The 22,817-nt window shown below is 41.1% G+C and overlaps 1 protein-coding gene across 7 annotated transcripts in view; it reads right to left on the bottom strand.

The window, feature by feature from the left end:
• Positions 1–155: 155 nt before the first annotated feature.
• The window catches only part of gpatch8 (G patch domain containing 8), a 32,237-nt gene continuing 9,575 nt past the window's right edge, over positions 156–22,817 (bottom strand). The window contains exons 4-11 of one of the 7 annotated variants that reach the window (XM_086176478.1): positions 19,866–19,884; positions 16,910–16,982; positions 10,284–10,325; positions 7,978–8,045; positions 7,291–7,377; positions 7,053–7,196; positions 6,810–6,940; positions 156–5,223 (exon numbers count right to left, since the gene is read on the bottom strand). In XM_086176478.1, coding sequence (XP_086032604.1) covers positions 1,386–5,223; positions 6,810–6,940; positions 7,053–7,196; positions 7,291–7,377; positions 7,978–8,004 — 4,227 coding nt within the window. In that variant the 5' untranslated portion in view covers positions 8,005–8,045; positions 10,284–10,325; positions 16,910–16,982; positions 19,866–19,884 and the 3' untranslated portion in view covers positions 156–1,385. Of the gene's footprint in view, positions 5,224–6,809; positions 6,941–7,052; positions 7,197–7,290; positions 7,378–7,977; positions 8,046–8,310; positions 10,228–10,283; positions 11,987–16,909; positions 18,407–19,865; positions 19,885–22,817 lie in introns of those variants that run through there. The other 6 variants (XM_086176477.1, XM_086176479.1, XM_086176481.1 and 3 more) reach the window with 6 other exon arrangements.

Raw genomic sequence — 22,817 nt, 5'->3', positions numbered from 1 at the left:
AGGATGCCATCTAGTGGTTTACTTAAATGCAAGAACCGTCGCAGCGGTTACGTACCTGATGTTTTCATTCCTCTTGTTGCTCAGGTTTTGAATCATGTGTTAACCTGTGAATTTTGTTAACGCCCCCCACCCCTGGCAAATGATGGAAACACAAATGAACTTAAGATTTTATTGGCTGAAACAGTATGTTTTTAAAAAATACAGGGTTGCTACTGTTGACAAATTCATATGCTTTGACAAGCCCGGACCATCCCAGCCAGGGTTTGTTGAACAACCTAGATGAAATACGTAATTTTCCTTTTTGTATTCACCATGTCACACTTTTTATTTCCCCAATAGCAATCTCAAACCTCGAGTGTTAATAGGTTAATCTACAGCAGTTTTATTTACAAAATTACACAAAAGCAAAAACTCTTCTTTTGAAGAGCATTTTTGGAAAATAATTTAAAAACAAAAATACAATTATTGCAGTATACTACAATCTTATTGTTACACGATGCAAAAAGCATCATCTTGATGTACAGATTTCAGTGCAATTCATTCAGTTGTACCCTTAAGAAAGGGAACATGAGTTTTGCCTCAGAGCATTAGGGACATGAAAACCCCTAAATCACATTTCCCCCAAATAGAAAAGCGGTTTGTATGTGACAAGGTCATACCTATTTGGACACCATAGTTGTGTTTCATATGGTCATCAATGATGGGATTCTTCACATTACACACTGATATATATGTACAAGTTACTGCATTACAAATTATTTTGAGACTATAGAATCCAATAGAGAGAAAGTAGTCATAAGAATATAAACAGTATCAGGGATTATGAAATAGTCTCTGACTGTTACATTACAGAGATGTAGCTGTATATTTCAACAATTATTCCTCTGTTAACACAATTTCCTTATTACTTCTGCTGTTATCTTTATCTTTGGCTGGCAAAATCAGCAAAGACTATCCAGAGTTTTTTTTCTGTCCAAAAAAAACCCAAAACAAAACAAAAAATCCAGTGGCTTCTCCGAGTTTTCATTCAGAAACACAAATGGATGCAGTTAACATACCGAGTAAGAACAAAACCCAGTGTCTTGATTAAGTTTCTTTCAATCTCGCCTTAAAAATACAGGGCAAAACAAAACACGGAAAAATGCTCACATAAACGGGGAAAACGAAGAAAAAGCGTCACTTTAGGAATCCACCACAGGCAACATCACATTGTGGCTGCAGCTTACTGGATTGTGCAGACAAGTAAAACGCAGGTGGTGGACAGGTTTCCTGTCCTATCGCCTGCATGCTGCTGCAAAGTCTTCATCTAAAAACACTGTAACAAGTTGGTTTAAGTCTCTTCTCTCATGGGTGTCATGAATAAACTCCTTCACTTGAATCAGAACTCAAGAGCCATGGTTAGGGGGATGCTGGAGGTCCTGCCCTGAGAAGATTGGATGTAGGAGTGGATGAAGCTGAAGAGCTGCCGCTGCCGCAGCCTGTGAAGGTCGGGGTGTGAAAAGTGTAGGATAGAGGGCTGTATGTGGGACATGGTGGAGGGCCAGGGGAGTGTGGTGAAGTGCAGAGGCTGGGATAATGTGTATAGGCTGGCCAGAGAGGAACGCAGTGGGGTGGGCAGGGATTAGCCCAGCATGTCCAAGAGAGTGTCCCAGAGAATGTCCAAGTGAGTGGCCTAGAGGGGACAGGGAGATTGGGGTGAGGTGGTGTTGGGGAATGTGGTGTACCTGGGCCAGCTGTGCATGAGCAGGGTGAGGGTGGTGTGGATGTGCTGGGTGAATGCCCATTGCTGCAGCCGTGGCAGCATGGTGCTGAAGGATTGCATGTTGCACTGTGGTGATCGAGGTGCCAGAGGCTACGGACACAGTGGGCTGTTGGATGTGGATCTGCTGCAGAGCAGGTGGAGGGGGGGCCGGGGCTAAGTTGGCAGCTGCTGCCGCGGCAGCGGCAGCGGCAGCAGCTGAGGGAAATGTCTTCACTTGTTTGGCCAAAAGCTGCTGTTGGATGTGTTGCTGTGCAGCCTGTTGCAGCTTGCTGTATTTCTCCATCTCCTCCGGTGTGAACGTAATGGGCTGACTCTCCAGTGGGGCTAATCCATCCTCCTCTGCCTCCATGCCATCCTCCTCTAGGCTAGGTGGTGGGTAACCAGGATAGGCATGCATGGGAGGCTGCTGCTGCTGCTGCATTTCTGGTATCAGCGTCTCCATCATGGGGTTCTGAGTGGGATCCTGTCCTGATTCTCCTTGGTACTGGGGCATAATCATAGAAGCCTCCTGTTCAAATATTGGCAGGGGTTCTGGGTGGACTGGGGTTTCTGTGGTTGGCTGTTGTGTCTCTTCTTGCACTACAGTGCTTGCTGAGGCCTCTTCCACTTTCTGGACCTGTGGAACAGGTGGTGGCGGAGGAGGTGGGAACTCCCTTATGGGCTCCACCAAGATCACCTCCCCATCTGCCTCAGAGCCTTTCCCTGCACCTGATTTCTCACTGTCGTCAGGTCTGGTCAGGGGAATTACCGGTGGTTTCTTCCCCGCCTGGAGCTTACCAAAAAGCGGCAGCATGGTTTTGTTGCCTAATGTGGGGGGTAGCTTGGGACCAAAATATCCCTGAGGTGGGTCCTTAATCTTAATCCCAGATTTTGTTCCAGTGGCGGGATCATCAGAGCTTTTTTTAGACTGAACCTTTTCCAGGAGTTGCCGCGCCGTAAGTGTGTTTTTTTGCTCCCCTGCATCTCGGGACCCCGCTTGCCTCAGAGCTTGAGAGCCCGATGAGTTACGATTAAGGCCTCGTGATGTCGCACGTGGAGACTGGGAGCGATAGATGTGAGAGCGGTTGAAGTCTCTGCGGTGTGAGTCGCTGTCTCCTCGACTCCTGGCACCTCGTCGGTGAGGGGAACCTTTGGTGGAGCTTGAGGAGCGGCTGGCGGAGCTGTGGCTCCGGCTGTAGCTGCGCCTCCAGGACCTCGCACTGGTACTGCGACTCCAACTACTGGAGCTTCTTGAGCTGCTCTTGTGGTGCCGGCGATGCCTCTTTCTGCGGCTGTAGCTGCGTGACCGTGATCTGGAGTCTTCTGAGGAGGACGAGGAGTACTGATGTCTCCTTGAACGTCTACGTCCTCGGCTCCCCCGCCTTTCATACTCCGAGTCTGATGAGTGTTTGGAGTGCCTTCGTCTGCGACCCTCGTTACTGTAGTCACTGTAGCTGTCGGAGTAGCTGCGGCTGCGGTGGCTGTAGGCGCTACTGCCTGCAGACGAGCGCTCAGAGCTGCTAGAATAAGAGTGACTGTGTGAGGTTTTACGATGGTGCCGCCTCCGACTGCTACCCCGTCTTTCCCCCCGCCTCGACGAGCGGCTGCAGGATCGCCCGGATTCCTCACTATGGTGACGACGTTGTTCCCGAGGACTTGACCTGTGGTGACGTGAGCGGTGAGTCGCAGAGCCGCCTTCCTCTTCACTCTCACTGCTGGGAGGTCGGCCGGGGCCGGGACTCTTCTGGGCCGATGTGGAGCACGAGGCACTTTGGGTTGCACTGGAGTCAGTCTTCTGTCGCTTGTTGCCACTGTGCTCCTCGGAGGAGTTGAGCTTGTCCGTGCCTTTTCCTGTGCCTCCTTCCTCCATTCCCGACTTAGAAGAACGATCCCTAATAGCTCGTTTCCTCTTTCCAACTTCTACTCCTGTTGATGACGTAGTTCCACCCACTGCAGTGGAGGACTGACTACAGGAGGCAGCAGCTTCATTTTCTGATTTTAATTTTGCTTTGTCCTTTTCCTCACAGGTTGCTTCTTCTAAATCTGGAGCCTTGTTTTTGCTCTTCTTCCGTTTGTGTTTTTTCTTTTTTTTGGGCTTCTCCTGTGTTTGTTCTGCGTCACCCTCTGCATCTTCAGCAACTTCCTTTTCTTTCCCTTTGCGTTTTGAATGCTTTGCTGACTTCTTATGCTTCTTCTTTTTCTTTTTTTTCTTGGCGCTACTGCTACTTGTGGCAGGTTTTTGATCATCAACCTCTGACTGGCCAGACTCCACCTTCTTCACTGCCTTATCCTTTTCAGTGCTCGGTCCAGGTTTTGTAGTTTGTTCAACTTTAGTTGTGGAGGCATGTAACTCTTTTTCTTTGTCCTCAGACTCTTCACAGGGTTTAGGGGACTTCAGTGCTTTTCCACCTCGCACTTTATTACGAGACAGTTTGAAGTCAAAGTAGAGGGGGTTACAACTGTAAGACAGGGAAGGTTGAGCTTTGGTAAATTCGAGGAGTTCGGACGGCCACTGCAGTGTAGTGCTCTCATCTTTGCTCAGAACGGGGAAAAAGGGTCCCACAGGGATTTTAGGGCCCAAGTTAGCATCTACAGGCTCCTGTGTGTCATCTCCTTTTTGTGTAGGCGAAGGGGGCGCAGATGTAACTGTCACTACTGGACATGATGGGACATCCTCTGTCTTGACTTGAGGTGATGAAGGCGTTTGTCCTTGGTCAGTAGGTGAAGTAACAGTACTATCTTCTTCAGTCTTACACTGTGTAACGTTAGAATCTGTCTGTTCAGGACTATTTTCAATTTTTTTTTCCTCTACCACCTCGTCCTCATCCTCGTCTTCTTTGCTCTGACACTGATCACTTGCCTTCATGAACAGTAAAAACTGGAAGTGAGGTTTTACGCGACAGTGAGCTGGAGGCATGTAGTGATAGTACTGAGGCTCCTGCCCAGCATATCCTTCCTCCTTCTTCATCATCATTTTCAGCTTATTGAGAGTAGAGACAAGGGAGCCTCCATCGTCCGGTTGCTGCACCTCTTCTGGAGCTGCCGTACTCGTACTGCTGCCCTCCCCTCCTTCACTTCCACGTGATCCTCCTTTGGGACTGTCCGTGCTGCAGGCAGAGACATCGTCTTGTCCCTTTTCTCCCTCTTGACTCTCCTCTTCCTCCATAGCCTCCTCTCCGTGATCAGCAAACACTGCGGCAGCTGTCTCCAACTTCACTGGGGCTTTCTTGGCAAAAGAAAAGGACACACTGACTTTGGATGCAGCACTAGGGGTTGGAGAGGAGGAGTTTCTCTTCCCAAAAGAGAAGCTAACAGTGGGAGCAGGCTTTGGGGATGCTTGCCCAGTATTATCTCCTGGAGACCCTTCTTGGGCACTGTCTGTCAATGCTGTGGTTTCAGGTGCCATGATATCGCCATCCTCTCCCTTCTCTTCATCTACAGCCACTGTTGTGGTTTTGAACATGGGCCCGATGCCTGGTTTCCTGAAACAGAAACATAAATAGCTGATAATATCAGACATGACTACAGTAACTACTTAAAAAAATACTGCCCAATCCAATGTTCCTCCGTACATACATTTGTACTGGAATTCTACAAGCATATGAAAAAATGTCAATGCTATTCAAAGTTGAAAAACTGTTTAATAATTGCAAATAACAAAATTTCATCTTTCTAACAATTAATAAGCGAAAAACATGAGGGGTAATTGAAATTGGGTTACATTATATACTTCCCTGTTGTCTTTTGTCTTAACAGAAAATAATGGCTATATCTAAAAACTTAATAATACAGTTTTTAAACAGAATGACATTTTCAAATAAATAATTTGCTATGGGGTGAGAAAGTTATAAAATAATTCCATATATTAACTCATCACTCTATTGATAACATGTCACTGTCCTTTCATCCTGTTGATTTGTTAATTTCACACAGAATCTGAAGTATTTCCGCTACACCAATTAAGCTTATCAGCCCGACTGCAAGATTCTTATCAGCAAAGGCTGTTGAAAAAGCCAACTAGGTCAGTGAATATAAAAAGCGAATTTTGATTCAACAGTGTTTCCTATTTGGGAATTAGGGTCCAAAAGTATATTTCCCAATTTTCTCCCATTTTGACAACTAATTTTGTTGAGCAAATGTGGTTAATGTTTTGTAAAACACTTACAGTCAGTTTAAGATCCGCCTGTTAATTGAATTATAACAGCAGCCAAACCGTAGCTGGAGAAACCTATAACTTCTGAGTATAGTTAAAGATAAACCTTCATAAGACCAATGACAAATTACATTTTCATATTTACTCCGAAGAGGTATTTCAGAAATTTTTTTACCTTAGAGCAAGAGAAGTTCTTGAAAAGTTGTCCATTTGATTTTTAAGTAGGCTACAAATTACAGTTCAAAAGGATGTGCAGAGGCAGAATGAAAAAGGTGTGCATATAAACACTCTGCATTTGGAGGTTGCAATTTGTTTTCATTTCATATTGTTAAGAAATTGCATTCTTCCCTATACAATTTTACATGACACTGTCACAAATTCCAAATGACCACAATTTTTTTTCATGATCTAGACATTTCAACAGTGCTCATAATGCAGTGAAGAAATTCACTTGGATGACTGAGAACCTCCACAGAAATGTGAAATAGCTTTTACTGTCAATCTGATCTTGAAAAAAAACAGACATTTATGCTCACTGGATCCATATATTATCACTTATTTTTCTTCCTTTTCCTTTGTTTTTCAAGTTAGAATTATCATCTGAGTACATTGCCCTGCTTTAAATATCGAAGTAATCGCTTGTGTAACAGCCATAATAAATCACGGGTCTGAATACTGCAGGTTTATAAGGTCCTGTATGTGGTAATGTGTCCTCCAAATATGCATTTTTACCTACTGCTAATGATACTTTACCAATAAAATTGTAAGATTTGTATGTACAGTTTGGTATGTGGTCAATGTTTGGCAAAATACTAGGTTCAGTGTCAAAGCAAATTGAATTTTTTCCTTTTTTTACATCCATGTAATGTTTAAATTCTACCAGCAGGTGGCAATTTAGGGACAGAAAAATTTTACCGGTCCTGCTGTTTCCTCTGCTCAGCCAGCTCGTGCAGTCGGCGCAGCATCTTTTCCTGCTTTTTGCCATCTTTTCGAGAACGTGAGGACACATTCCTTGCAAACTCTCTCTGCTTCAGCTCCTTAAGCCTCTGCAATACATCAAAGTAAGAAAAAGGGGAGACAGAGAACATCAGGATGTATCGAAGAACTGAGAATAACTTTCTTTCTCGTTAAGTTGCAGAAAAGTATTTTAGATCATACCTGCTTGTGAGCGTGGTCATAAGAGTTAATATGGTTGTCAAACTCTTGATGTTTGGTGTACTGTTTGTCACAGAGCTCACAGTAGAAGTTGGCTCTCAAGTCTTCGAGGGCCTTTGCAATGGCCTTCTCCTTTTCCATCTGGTCCTATTTTTCATGGCAAATAAAAAAATAGGGGTTATTAGTGAGTGTATCTTTTTTCCACATGTAAAAAACAAACAAAAACAGTTACATCTATTACCTTGTACTTTTGTCGGAGTTCTTCTGTATCCTCCTTCTCCACTTCAAGCACTCTTCTTTTCTCTGTGGCATCCTCGGCATAGTCCATCTGGACAAATGACAAACACAGCTGTTAAAAACGCTAACAGAGGAGAGAATGAGCAACAATCCAATTTCCTTGCATGTACCAGCACTGAATCCAGTTGCTTTTCTGATGCAGTATAGATGTACTAAATGAGTTAATTTGTGTCATTGGTATTACCCTTTCATGATTGTCATACAAAAGGTATGTTCATGTAAAAAAGTGAAATTGACGTGAAAAGAAGACTAATTCATCCACAACTAGATATGGGATTAAGTTTGAAGGATTATTAGCATCCTTGGGAGTATGTTGCTATATAATAATGTATTCCCTGATTTAATTCTGCCCATCTCTATCCCAATAAGTCTGGTTTCTGAAAGGGTGGCAATACTGCCGGAGGCAATACTGACATCCAGAGGATTGGAAAGGATTCATTGGTTCAATCTCAGTGATTTATTGGGAACATCTGCTGAGTCAAGTGCGACATCTGCTGACAAAAATTGGCATCACACTTCAGTAGCTTTTTTTAATAATTTTTCACTGTCTCGACTTGACTGGACATAATTGGTGTGTTGACAGATGCTTTAGAATAGCATGCTCACATTATATAATACGGAAGCATCTTACCTCCATCTCCATTCGTCCCATTCCCATGACATCATATTTAAGGATGATGGGCACAGGGTCGGTGCGTCCTGAGGGAAAAGAGACAGAGAGACGACAAGGTGAGTTTCTGTAACTGAAATGAGGGGCCAGCTCGGAGACAGCCTGCTTTTAGAGCATAGGGTGCTGGGGTTAGAGAAATTTGCCTTTAAGTGCAAAGAGACCAGAAAGCTACAGTGAACCAAACACCAGCTATTCTCACAGCTTACTGCAGCCATTGACTAATACATTAACCAGTCATGCAAAATTTTGATCTGGCTGCTGATTTTGAAATTTAAATGAATCAAATAAATATACCTATTCTAGTTTTGGTGCACCAGGCGTAGCCAGTGGCATCAGGGTTTATCGCAAAATGCTAGTTCTCCATGTCAGGCATATTTTGTTGTCGACATACAGGCAGTTCAACTGCCCCTCCTCCCCCTGTTCACTGCAGTAGTCCTGTTAAAATAGAATGCCAAGTTTCTCAGGGACTCTGTGTGTGTGTGTGTGTGGGGGGGGGGGGTCGTCAATGTCTTGCTCTCTCTCTCTCTCTCTCTCTGTAAGAGGCTGCAAGAGGCCTGGACAGCTGCTGCCACCGCTCACCAGGCATTACTGCAACGTTAACCATGATACAAAGCCTCACAATGTTGTCTAAGGCCCATTATGTCATCTCTTCCTGACCTGCTTACAGACTGACCCATACAGACTAATTTCACTGTCCTAAGGTCAGATCTGTCCCTTTGTCACAGGCCCTGTTCCTCATCATGACTACTGATGAAAGCTTTTTTTGTTTGTTTTTCATTTTTAGCAATGTTATGTAAGCTGTGAAAAGAGCTAGACCAGAAGGAAATTAACTGTAGAAAAATAAACAAACCAAAGACAACCGAAAACAAAAGAGAATGAAACATTAAAAAAAGATATAAAATATATAAAACTCAAAACTACTTTGAAGATTGACACATAACTGCTTAATCCACTCATAATCAGCCAAACAAAGCAGAGAGAAAGACAAGAGTAAAATTAAAAAAGGACACAAGCACTTAACTACAGCAGAGTGACGTCACAGGCCAGGTACGCCATGGTGACAGTGCAAGGGATGGGGATACTTACCTGGTGTAACATGAGTAAGGGAGGAGTGGAAGGGGAGGACAGAGATAGACAGGGGGAACTTGAAACAAAAGGCATTAAAAGAATTTGGACTAGTCTGCTGCTCCTGTTGCCAGCCAGATACAATAATTGATCTTACTGATAGTGATTATCAATTCAGTTTGGTTTCAGTTTTTTCCTCACACAAAAGTTTCTGTTTTTTCAATGAATCATGTTTACACGTATACCATTGGGCGTATGGTCGTGGAAATCAAATATTTTTCCATTGTGGTGCTGAAATGAGGTAGGATCAATGGTTTTAATTGATCACCAATTTGCCCCATCTTAATGACTGACGATATTCTAATGCTACTGTGGACTGAAAAGAATCCAGCAAGTGCATATGATCCATCTATTATTACCATAGTACAAAAGCATTTTGAGTTTCTAAAAATATGGCTGCATTTATTGAATACTTCAAGGTTTATTCTTACCTTCCACTAGGAAGTTAAGAATTTTGTTTTCTGTACTTCCCTTTAATTTAGTCATCACAGCCCAATGACATCTGATATTAAAATCACAGATGCATGTGCATTATAACATGATCGCCTGCCTGGACTCTCAGTCCCACTGCAGTGTGTCAACTGAATTGGTCTTAAAGTGAATCCCTAAGTCTGACTGTATTATGGAGGAGAGAAGAGAAGTGTGAGAACCCGATCATAAGACTATCTACTGATAAATATGAGTGTTTGTGCCCTCGGCCTAACAGCTGGAGAAAAGTGAAACCAAAAAGGGTTGGTCTGTTAGCCAGCGCACTGCAGTGGTTTGTTTGAGTGGAGTCACAAGCAAGGCCCAGGATTGAAGATTAATGAACAATTACATCCCAACCCTATCACCAATCTTTAAACACAGTGGCAATACTTCCACATTACCCATTCCAGTAGAAAAGAAAGGGACCAGACAAAAACAATGTGCATCTAAATCACACGGTGTGAATCACAAGGTTTAAAAAACTGAAAACAAACAAAATGACAATGTTCTAAGAGTAATACATATGCATGATAATATACAAGCAGCAGAATGAAGACTAATACAGAGAGAATTGAAAGCCTATGTAGCATCGGTGCTGTGATGACAGGAAAACGAAAAATGGGAGAAATTAAAACAAAATAAACAATTCAATTGGGGGATAAAATAACATTTACCACTAAGTTTACCATCAGCACAACATGGGCAGGATCAAATCGCTGTAAAAAAGAAACACCAATTGGTTAAGCAGGAAGATTGAGGCACATAGACAGGGGAGGATGGGGTTGGGAGTGTGGTTGTGGGGTTGAGGGAGGTTCATTACCTGAGGGGCATCAGTGAGTCGACCACCCCACCCCCACCCTCATCCCTTTACTCGGGGCTAGGTGCTTACAGGGACTTGCTCTCACCACCCTCTCCAAACCACCTGTCCCAGTACCCATGCTCTTAGCCTGGTGTCAACTTGTTCGCTCAACCAGAATAAGCCCCAAATGGACTACCACCCCTATAAAAGAATGCCAAAAGTCCTACATCTCTCCATCAGTAATAACCCAGCAATCTGTCACTTTCACTATAACCAAGCAGGAAAAAAATAATTTACATCCCATTGGCTAAGAACTTTCGAAGGAGCTGTACTGGGTGAGGAAATTATTTTAAAAGGTTGACTATAATGGTTTATCGATACTTAACAAGTACAATTTAAAAAGGATAATTGAGAAGAAGATTCTAAGGTAATAAATCCAAAGGGATATCTCCTCTAATATCTGGAGTCAAAGATTTTTTTGTATCTTTTTGGATTTTTTTTTTAAAAACTGTAGTCAAATATCTAATTTGAGATGATAGTTGCCTCAAGGGACGACCACCATTTTCCCCCTTTGAATTTTTTTGCCTCGCTGACACTTGTCAGCCCAATTAGCAAATCTCCCTGAGATTCGTTCATTTCATTACAAGCTTAGTGCCAACGGGCTAGTTTTGGGATGTACTTAACCCCCAGAACGATGAACACATGACACACATAAATATACCTGAGAAAATAGGCAGCAAGACTTTAAGCAGTGCTTACAGTGTGATCTGCATGAATATTTAACAGAGAGTTTACAAAAATACGCATAAAATGCCAACTCTGTGCACCCACCTGCGTACTACATTTCAGTATATTGTGTGAAATCAGTGTCTAGCAGCTACACTGCTTAAAGCCAAGGGTGAGTGTGACAGTTTGAGGCAGGCAACAGTGCACCTCTGGGACAAACATGCTGTGCAGGAGGGGCAAAGAAAGAGGGGGAGGATGGGAGCGTGTAACCATGGGGGTAGAGACATTCAGGGTGTAAAAGGGTGGTGAGGTTTTCCCTGTAAGTTGACTCTATGGCCCGGTCAGTAATAGACGTACACACAGGCACGCGCGCACACACACACACACGCACGCACGCAAACACGCACACACGCACACACACACGCACACACCTCAGTCCCACGTACAGACCACACACAAGTTTCACAGGTTTGGAGGTTGAAACAGGCAAACAAGCAGAGGGGAGGAAACATTTCTACTCTGCAAGCCATTCAAAGTCTGAGCCGTGGTTACAGCCAATCAGATACCCGACAGCAGCCACGGAAACTCAAAGAGAAAAAACAATCTATTGATGATGATTCTAGGGGGTGTGATGGAATCACAGCTTCTTGAATCTACCTTGATTTCAAAAGGATTTTGTTCTTTTTTTTTTTTTACTCAAATCGAAGCACTTAACTCTCGAGCAGATTGAAATAAAGGTTTAGTGATTATGAAGCAAAGAGGAGGAAGCTGACAGAGGCCATTAGCCTACGGTACACTGTAAAAGGGGTGTTACACTGAGGTCAACTGCCGAGTGGGAGAAAGAAAACACACCCACACACACATACTGACATACAGAAGGGATCCAACAAACCTTACCTAAAAAGGGGCAAAAGGGACAAAAGAAGAATAAGAACACAGTCAATACAGTGAAAACTTAAAAGGGGACACAATGCTTTCACTTGAAAATTCAAAAACCTTCTCATCTGGCAAGGAGGACAGGAAAGCAGAATAGATTGATTATCCAGCAGACTTTTATGCTATGCAATGATGCTATTTGTATTGGAAGTCTACTCCTAAGCACATTAATATATCTGGACACGGAATCACTGCGTCATATAGTGACTGGTCCATTAGATTCTACATAACTACTGGATACACTTTACTGCAGTCTCATCTGCCCACAAAGCAAGATACTTACATAACCACATCTCAGTGATGCCAAAGGCAAAACATGAGCAGAGTCAGCCCCAGCAACTTGTTCTCTCCTCCACACAAAGAACACAGCCCTTATCACATTTAATAGATAGCTGTTCAGCTGTTCAAGGCTAGATGGAAAATCACAATGACACACACCAAATGCTCAGCTCAGAAATGACTGCTGTGTTGTTTTCCGTCATCCACTTGCCAGACAGCAAAGAATGAAGCCACTTCCTTATCTTATCTCCTCTGGTCTCTGGCCAAAGTCAGATTGAAAAATTGAATATATCGCACACCAAAACCAACTCAGAATTAAGGCATTGAGGTTATTAAGACACATCTGTCCCTATTTGCATTTTGATAAGGGGTTTCGTGAAGGCTGAGTAAGAAAGTTTCAAATTCAATGAATAAATCAGGTTTCACCAGCAGTATGTGATTACAATAGTTGATAAGGCTTGTATTCAAAAGACAGTCAAATGTAGCTAACAATAAATACATCTATAGTTAAGCAGTGAAGCAGAAATTTATGACTGTAGTATGGAACAGCACTGCTTTACTGTGTCTCTAGCTCATACGGTTCTGTGTCATGGTGCACTGAAAAAGTATATGCACTGCTAAAACTGCACTTGATTTGGGACATATGCTGTTGTACTTGGTTCCTATTTGTACATGCATTCACTGGCTGTGAATTTTTCCCCCCAGTATTAAGCTAAAACATATTGTGCATTTTGAGTTGGTGTCAAAAGCAGCATGCAAAAATGCACACACGCGGCTTGAAAAAATGTCGCCAAGAGAGTCAAGCAGAGCCACATCTTAACTATCTGCAACACGTCAAGAGACTCACTCCAAAGAGCAAAAGGCAATATTTTGAAATGTTAGCATGATACTGCAGACACTCTGGAAAAAATGTGATCAATCAACATATGCAACCTATGAGTTCAACAGCAGAAAAATCCTTTGGCTGCTGTTGTAATGTGTAATAACCAGGAATCAAACTACTAATACTGATAGCCCTCTCTTCAAACAATTTGTTTTCATTTTTAATTGACAGCTCAAAAGCTATACTAAAATTCTTGAAAGTTCTATTCATGCGTAAAAGATACTGGTGCTGACTTCCGTCACCAATTTCCATCCTGCAACTATGAAATGCCAGAAAACATAAGATTCAACAACACAAAATATTTCTTTGATATTTAGAACTTGCAATGACAAACTTTCCGACAGGCATGTGTCTCCTGCCAAAGAAAAAAGGATTGCAACTTCCTCTGTGCTTTTGGGTAAACCACAACTTCCTAAAGGAATTTTCTTTACGAAGAAATTGTACTGTCCGGCATGACCTAATATTCCACAGCTGTTGATTTAATTTGTTTGCAATGCAAATACAGTACTGTCTTGTTTTATCTTTGATGTAACACAAGTCATCTTTTTGAAAATATAAAGTATTAATGATCCAAATTGCATGGTTCTTAAAGTTATTTAACACTACCTTTCTTGCAAAATGATAGTGTTTTTCTTCAAAAAAGGAAATGAAAAAAATCAATTACAAACACACATTCTGGAAAAATAAAATTAAGTTAAAAATATAAGATCTTTTGTTTAAAAACGGTATTAACCAAAGCAACAGCACTGAGCAGCCAATAACCAAGGCTAGCTCAATAAACTGCATACCCACAAGAGCAATCATCGTTATACCTGGGCAGCACATAGTGATACCAAATTCCTGTAAGGTATATCAAACCATCTAATACAATCATAGCCATGTGTGAGTAATGTATTCAATAAAGGTGCTTTTTATGGGTACCCAGCAACTAACTGTGCTCATCGAGGGGCGGGAGTAACATCAACGGCGTTTAAGTATCGACTTTATAAAACTACAATTATAAATAATCATAAAAAACTACTAACTCCAACATTGCAAAACACTGCCGCGCACTAGTTGTGAAGATAAGACAAGGTAATGCTTTATCGATTCTAATAGGGGAAACTCGAGAAAAAAAAAGGTCAACTTTTAGATCCACACGTTACTAACTTGGTCTCTCCACCAAACAAATTGTGATATACCACGAAATCTGAATCTTATAAAATACCCTGACAGGAGTTTTAGGTCACAGTGTTCTGCGCTTCCTTCTACCGATGAAAAGACATGTAAAGAGAGAGGATGATCATGTCTTGTTAGCGCAAGGCAGGGTCAAGCTATGACAAGAAGAAGAGTATATCAATTAGTTAGCAAAGGGTGAAATATAGTGTTGGGCCTAAGTGTGGGGGAAAGTGTCTTGACTGCACCATAGCCTCAGCCTGAGAGCAAAGCGACATCTCTAAAACCAAACCCCCTTCATCCAGCTTTCTACAGCTAATCCCATATGCATATATAGAATTTCTCAGTTGAACCATGTATCAAATGTAAAACAAACCGATCTCAAAAGTAAAACAAAGTGAACCATGGCTTTTAGCAGACTTTTCATTCTACTTCTTGAAAGACTCCCAAATTCAGAGGCAGCAATGCTAAAATTAAGACTGCTCACTATGAGAATGCACCATGGCTGCATTCAAAACTGTCATACAGAATACACTAAAACATTTCAACTGAAAATATATGTTTCGAATTAAATTGAGGCGTTAGAACAAAAGTGGTTACGAAAGGTTGTGTGTGTCTGTGTTTTTCAGGAACTATGAGCAATAATAAAAAAATTGCAGGACATTTAGTTTTCACCATTTCATTTTTAGCCTTTGCAGTTATTTCAAATGGCAAGCTGCAAACCTGAGTGAGTTTGAGTACCATATTTTCCACACTATAAGGCGCAACTATAAGCCTTTAATCTTCTCAAAAACTGACAGTGCGCCTTATAATCCGGTGCGCCTTATATATGGGTCAATATTGAGCCACAAGAGGTCTCGCAACTACAGAAAGCAGCCGCTGACTCCATCTTCTCCCGTAGAAAAAGTAGCGTGCGGTACATGCTGGGACATATGGCTGCGCAACGCGTGCGTTTTCATTTCTGTGTGTGTGTGTGTGTGTGTTTGTGTGAGTGTAAAGACTCCAAAACGGCTCCTTTCAAGAGACACACTTACGTTTAAACTTGAGTTTAAACTCAAGGCTAGAACATGAACATGGGAAGAACATGGGAATAGAGCAGCAGCGAGAGAATTCAACATGAACAAATCATTGGTGCGGAAGTGGAGGAAGCAACAAGATGACCTGCGCCAAGTAAAGAAGACCAAACAGAGTCTCCGAGGAAACAAAGCGAGATGGCTACAGTTAGAGGACAAACACACAGACTTAATATCAATGAATTTAGAGGCAGTCCTTCTTGGTGCTTTCCTTTTATGAAATGTGTTGAACTGTGACAAATTGAGTTGGAAATACATTGTTTTCAACGAAGTCAGCGCAAATACCCGTAAGAGCTACCAGTATGTACGGTACCATAATGTGAATGCACTAACTTGTTTCGGGAGTGAACAGAGTTGTCAGAATGTTGGTTTGTATTCTATTAATAAAGTTTGACTGACTTATCTGACTGTTTTGTTGACATTCCCTTTAGCGCAGCTCCATTTAGTGGATGCATGACACAACCCCAGCCACTACTGTAGCTTCTATTCTATGCGCCTTATAATGCGGTGCGCCTTATATAAGAAAAAAAAAATTCAAATAGGTCATTCATTGAAGGTGCGGCTTATAATCCGGTGCGCCTCATAGTGCGGAAAACACAGTGCTATATTTTGACAACAAATATCTGTTACATACAAAATATCAATCAAAGCAAAAATAGACAATTAAACCATCTCATGGATCCTGTAAACATATGAAAAGAATCAGGCTATTTCAAAAACAAACTATATTGCCTACTTTGAGCCACCCTGAATATAAAGGAGGATTGGATTTTTCCCTCTGGGCCACAATTTTATTGCCAGGGACCTGGGTTGTAACTGCAAATCCAACATTGCCCAGGCAAGATTCATGAATTTTCCTTGTATTTTACAAATTACTCAAGTGTTTGATGTTGTTCTGTTTCCTGGTGTGAGAAGTGAATTACTGACCCAGAAGGGAAACAAATTATCCAGCATTTAAAAACTAAATAATATTACATTCAGCTTTGGGAACCATGAATCGTAAATTTGGATTGTCCGAGCATGCATACTTCTAGCCAGCGAAACTTCATAACTGCCGTCGAAAGTGAAAGACAACTTTGGTCGAAAGGCACATGAGCAATACAAACAATCATAACCATCCTTTTTGGGGGAGAAGAGCATTTTAACTTCCACCTAACAGATAGCTCCCCTGCCGTAAGACTAAATCGACCATTATCCACCATCACTGTCCACTCCCTCCAGCTAACAAAATCAATACAGCAGCGGGAACAACTAAAATGAGGTTTAAATCCATTTTACCAAGAAAGTTATTAAGAGAGAAATCAGAGGAAGAATAAAGAGAAAAATGAGACAATTTCTCAGTGCATGTAAAACAGCCTGGAAATGCCAGTTGAAAGAAAATGATCGGAGGTAGTGGCCAGTGCCACCAAGATACACTGAATGCAGGTGTGTAGAAGTGTGTGTCCTTACCCTGCATGGTTTTGCCAAGGCCTTGTCCCAACTTCCAGCCATGTTTCTGAAGCAGCCGGTGTCCGATGTTATCCTAATGGAGAGAACAGAGGAGAAAAAGACCAGAAATATTCCAATAATAAGAGGAGCTTTTCCCGTGGACACGGGTTACAAAACAAACTAACTAAAACAAAACACTCAGATCACGCTATCATCATCAACACAACCACCACCACCATCACCATCATCATTATCGTCATCCACATCACCTACAGAGTAACATCAGTGTCTTCCAGCACAAGGAGTGGTAAGGGCGGTTTGGGAGGAGGTGGGATACTGAAAGGAGAGGGAGGTTTCTTACTGAAATGAATACATGGGCCTATGTGAGGTCTGCCAAACTGAAGTATAACCCTCCTTAAGTAGGAGAGGAATTCAATATTTTTTTCTCGATAGGGCATGTTTTAGGATGATAAAGAAAAAATATCGTCACTTCTAGTGAGAAGTTAAGATGGGAGGTGGGAAGGAGAGGGTAATATATGTATCACACACATACATATATGAACCACTACAGAGCAAAATCTTAGTACACAAAGAAAAGTGACACAGAACAAGTATGGAAATCTTGCATTAACAAATGAAGACCAGAAACTCCAAGCTTGCTGTGATTCTGTAACCATGACAAGGGGAGCACCATGAAACATAATGTAGCTGTCACAAAAATATAGCAAGAGGAAGAGACAGAAGTGGATCTAGTGGGCCTTGGATTACCATTACAAGGCCCAGGGTGGACAGAGTATGCATGTGTGAGGGAATATGTATGTTTGCAGGTGAAGAGAGGAAGACATTGTGTGTATGTAGCCCCATTTGATTCACTAGAAATAGCTACTGTGCATTTTCATTTACACTAACTGCATCTTCGGTATCAAAAGCCTTATCCAGCCACGTTCAGACTAACTAGAATAATGTCATGCATGTCAGTAGTATTAATACAGAATATGTATTTCAGAGTCAGGAGAGTATTTGCTTAAGTTCAAGGTAATAATCAAATAGCATAAATGTGTATAGTTGATTAATAATGTTCAAATCAAACAAAAGCCACCCAGTTAAAAGTATTATGACCAGCTTTCATCTTAATACTGATGATCGCTGTGACAAGGAAGCAGTCTGCGCTCCAACGTGAACATGATCAGGCAAATGATAACGAGTCAAATTGACATGAGAGCAGTGCATGAACATGCACAACAGGAATTTCTACACACGGTGGGGCAAATGTGTATGTCATCTGAGACTGTCGCATCACTAGTAGGGGCCAGCAAGAAAACAAATACACTAGGTGAAAATGCAAGACTGTCCCACCACTACACACTACAGAACATCTTCAAGCACAAATAAACATGAAACAATGAGAATTCTTAATAAGCAGTGTTGTTCTGTTGTGATTATAACTATTCCAAGCTTGTCTAACATTCATCAGAGTGCTGCATTCTACCAAAATAAAAAAAAACGACAACATACAAACCAAAGGATATTTATAATCACAAAGAGATTGACATCAAATTTCACAAACAGAAGGTGAGGGGTTGAAACAAAACAAAAATAAAAACTGCATGCAGCTTTTTGTTAAGCATTTTAACAAAAAGAATGGTCTGTGTTAGTAGCACATTGCCTATGGTGTACATACAGGTGTTAAACGAGCTGGGAGTGTGTGTAGGTAACATAACTCCAACTGTGTTAGTCTCAGGTGAATCAGGCAGAGAGAAGAGGGTGATGGCTCAACAGGGCTCAATTGGTGCTTTTGTGGAATAAGAGGAGGTCGAGACAGGGGGGCAGAAAAGAGCAGGCGGAGCCATGGTGTAGGTGAGTATCTAGGGGTGTGGAATTGAGCTGGACTTCGATGGGTTAGTGCACGTGAAGGGGAGTGGTATTCACTCACACAGCGCACACACCATCTCCACCGACAAGATGTACCTTGGGATACATTTGGCTTAAAACTTCTTTCTTCCACTGTTGATAATTTGAGTGCAAACTGTTACCTTCTTTTTCCTTACTTTTCCAGGAAGAAAATAAGCCTTCCACTTTTAAGAGAAAGTTAAACCCTTCTTGACCTTTATGATTATAGTTATCTCTCCATAATCTGCACAAGTTCTGTATACCATCATATGGTATTTTTTACTACATTACATGGGTGTGTGAGCTGGGCTTTAGGTTTTCACAGAAAGATTTTCAGCACTGAGACATGAGATAAGAATCTTTTTGTTTACATTTTGGTCCAGGAACAATAGGCCACTTGAATGTATTAACTGGTCTAAGGCAGCATTGACTGTCTATTACATTGAATAACTTAGAGGCTGTATAGGGTATGGTTTCCTCCGGTTTGCTGGACACATGTCCCCTGACTTTGAAGCACTGCAGCATTTGCTGCAGTGAACGCCTCCCCTCTCACAGACAATTGGCCTGCTTCTGTCCTTTACTGCAGTACGATGGTGCGACAGCATTCTGTACACCACCGTTCATGTTGATTTGGCAAATAAATGATACCCCTGGTCTCGATAAAGATCTGAAAAGTAAAGAACAATGGATATTGCTCACCAGTTTCTATTCGCAAAATAAGATAATTTTACATTATCAAAGCCAGAGGGCTTTGAAGGATTCAGGATTGAAATTAAGCCTGCTGCCAGCTAAAAGCACCTAATTCTGCCTACCAGAAAATAAACATTACACCAAATGATTCCTATTTAATTTTTTTTAATTATTAAAAATTAAAATCTGGAGGGCAGATTGGTTAAGGCATCAGTTGCATGTGATACAAATTAAGATTAGCTAATATGGGCTCAGTAAAAATAGGGCGGAGATGAGGTGCAGACTGCATGTTGAACAACATATGAGTGCACCAAAAGAATAGACAGACAGACGGATGAGAGCAAAGACGGCGAGTCCAACAGCAGTGCAAGTGGAGTGAAGGCATTTCCATACGAACCTGGCTTTAAAATACTGGGCTGTCAAAAAAACAGTCACACGTGACACAACGTAAGAAACCGGCCAAACGCTTTCAACTGCAATACTGCTAGCTTCTCTATTTCTTAAAAATGCAAATCTCTCTCTCTGTTTTTAAACAAACAATACTGTATACAAACAGAAAAGGGTAGGCATGTCAATAATCCACCAACGGACTGTTAATACAGTACGAAAAATAGGAAAATGTTATCCAAACAAAAGATCTACAAAGGGGGTGGTTTTAAAAGTTTGCATTGTGCTGTCATCAGCACAGTGCATGGTAAAGGATGGGAAGGGGAAGTGATATGCAGGGGCACCCCCTCCAAGAGACCTCAGAGTTATTTCTATATAATCTTGTAATGGTACTCAAAATAGGTGTCAATTTGACATATGGCTATGGTCCAGTTGCCTCTTAGACAATTAGCTCTAAACAGTAAGCCTGACAAATGTATAAGCCTATGTTTTGAAAGACATTTGTTATCCAGGCAGATGCTGGAATCGATAAACTTCTATGATATATATTGCTTACGTAAAATATATATTATTTATTATCTAGCAATCGTCTTTGAACCAAACATTCCTGGTTCGATTCCCGGCTCCTCCTAGTGTGTTGAAGTGTCAAGTAAGACACAGAACCCCTAACTGCTCCCCTGGCGCCGGTGGACGGCAGGCTTCTGCTCATGGTTCATCCATGTTGGGTTAATTGCAGAGACCGAATTTCCCCATAAGGATTAATAAAGGATTATTTATTTATTTGTTTATTTATTTATGTATTTATACCTTGCCAAGGAAGCGTGAAGCCGATATTCTGAAAAATGGACAAAGTATTTGTTTTTGTACCAGAGAGGAGTAGTAAGACCGGACTATAATATGCTGAATTTGAAAAAAATGCATCTACCTCTAGATTTGTGGAAAGACACTGAATAACACAAAAAAATGAATACAAGTTAACCAAAAGAGGCTGTTTTAAAATTTGTAATCTCTAAGGAAGATACAAAACATGGATTGTTGCCTTAGATTATCTGTCTTTCTGATCCATTGGAATGTCTTTTTGGTAAAAGGGCTGGGCTGTTACATGGGCTGTTAAAGCTATGCTGCTTTTTATCAACTCCTGCTGCTCCCTTCGGTTTTGATCAATTCCTTGGCAGAGGAGATCCACCAGCAGGCGTAACTCATCCTACCAATATGAACCTGATCTGCCCTCTCCTCACAAGACCAGTACAGTCCACCTATGTAATGCCTGAGGCCTTATAAATTATGCAATGCAGGAGAGGTAGAGCTTGGTTATATATATTTAATCAATGACTAAGATGTTACAATTAAGAAAACGAAAACTGATGTTGGATCACATCAACCATAATTCACAGAAAGTGCAACCAATAACAAGGGGTCTCCTTTAATAGATAATGTCATGTTAGCCACAAGCTTATTCCAGCATCTCAAACACAGGATGCAGCCAAATGGTATGGTGCCAGTATGAGAAACCTCTGATTAAAAACAAAATATTATCTTCTGATAAAGTATCAGACTGTCCTTGGCTTTCCCAACTGTGTAAACTGAAGTAGAAAAGGTACTAAGTTTGATAGAAGCCTTAATATTGTCAAGCCCATACAGAACAGTGAAAGGAAGCTATAATGTACACAACAATTCATAATAAAGACAAATACCAAAGAGTGACTTCATTTTTTTTTAAATTCAATGATTGTGTCTAACGATAATAATTTGAAGTTGAGTACTACGAATTTAATTTGAGTAATGTTTCATTTTGAAATTTAAAATAACAGTTAATCATTCGCTGAAAGAAACAGATCTGAGGGAAAAGGTATTTTTTATTTTCAAGAAGTATTGTTCAGCTCTAAGTGCATGTTTTTGAGTGGTTTATTTAGATCACATTTGTTGTATTGATCAAAAACACACCAATTAAAAGATTCTGAATATAATAACTGCTGTAACTGAGTGCTATTTATACAAAATGTGCGAATGCAGTGCCATTTCTTACATTGTAAGGATACAGTATAATTTCCTTTCAATCACCATTGTAATTGAAATTACTGTCTGTTGTTTCTGCCCTTTTGAGATGACTACAACCCATGTATTTAATGAACTACAATCTACCTGCAACCCATCTGCTGTGAATAAAAAAAAAATCATTTATTTTACTCAATTCATTAACTAACTACAGCCCCCAGTATGACTGCAATACTGACAGTCGCAGCCTATGTGGGTGTGACCAAACTTGAAAAAAAGGATCAACAGAAATAAAAGTACAATATCAGCTCCCCTGATCTAATGAACAGAAGGATGTGCTGATGCATGAAATCTAAAAAGAGAGGTTTTCAATATCATCAAATATCTGTTGGAGGTAAAGACAAAATAGAGGCCAATAAATATATAGTGCAGTATTTCACATATATACTCACCTGATAATTAAGATGTCTCTATTCTTGAACTGTGCCATTTAATAAAATGTATTAGCAAATAAGGACTAAGGTTTGTGGGACTTAATAACTCTTTTGAACAATGACCCTTAGCCTCATGCCACTAAGAGTCTGGATTAAGGGAAAGGCAAGCAGTAAACTGTGTTGACCACCTCAAATTCATCTGAAACTGGTTGTACTCCAACTGGAAAGTCATTCAATGGACAGGAGCAAAAAGTTGATGTGTTCAGTATTTAGTATTGCCCTATTCACTAAACTCAATTTTGAGCAAGATTTTGCTGGATCAACTCAAAGTCCTGATGGAAATCAGATGTTAACAGGAAGCTATATTCGGACAGTTTGTCAGGTATTTTGATCAAAGATTTTAAGTGGCCTTTATAACATTTTTCTTATAGGACACATGTATATATGTGTGCACTCTGTAGCTCTGAGGCTGCCCACTGCATATCGCTCTGGGATGATATCAGATAAGGGGAGGTGTGGCAGGGAGGGGCAGG

The sequence above is a fragment of the Fistularia commersonii genome, chromosome 28 (assembly GCF_037954325.1).
Source record: "Fistularia commersonii isolate RoL2024-O1a breed Wild chromosome 28, RoL_Fcom_v1.0, whole genome shotgun sequence".
NCBI classification, from domain to species: Eukaryota; Metazoa; Chordata; class Actinopteri; order Syngnathiformes; family Fistulariidae; genus Fistularia; species Fistularia commersonii.
Note: the sequence above shows the minus strand (reverse complement) of the source record. Positions and strands in the feature narration are given on the sequence as shown.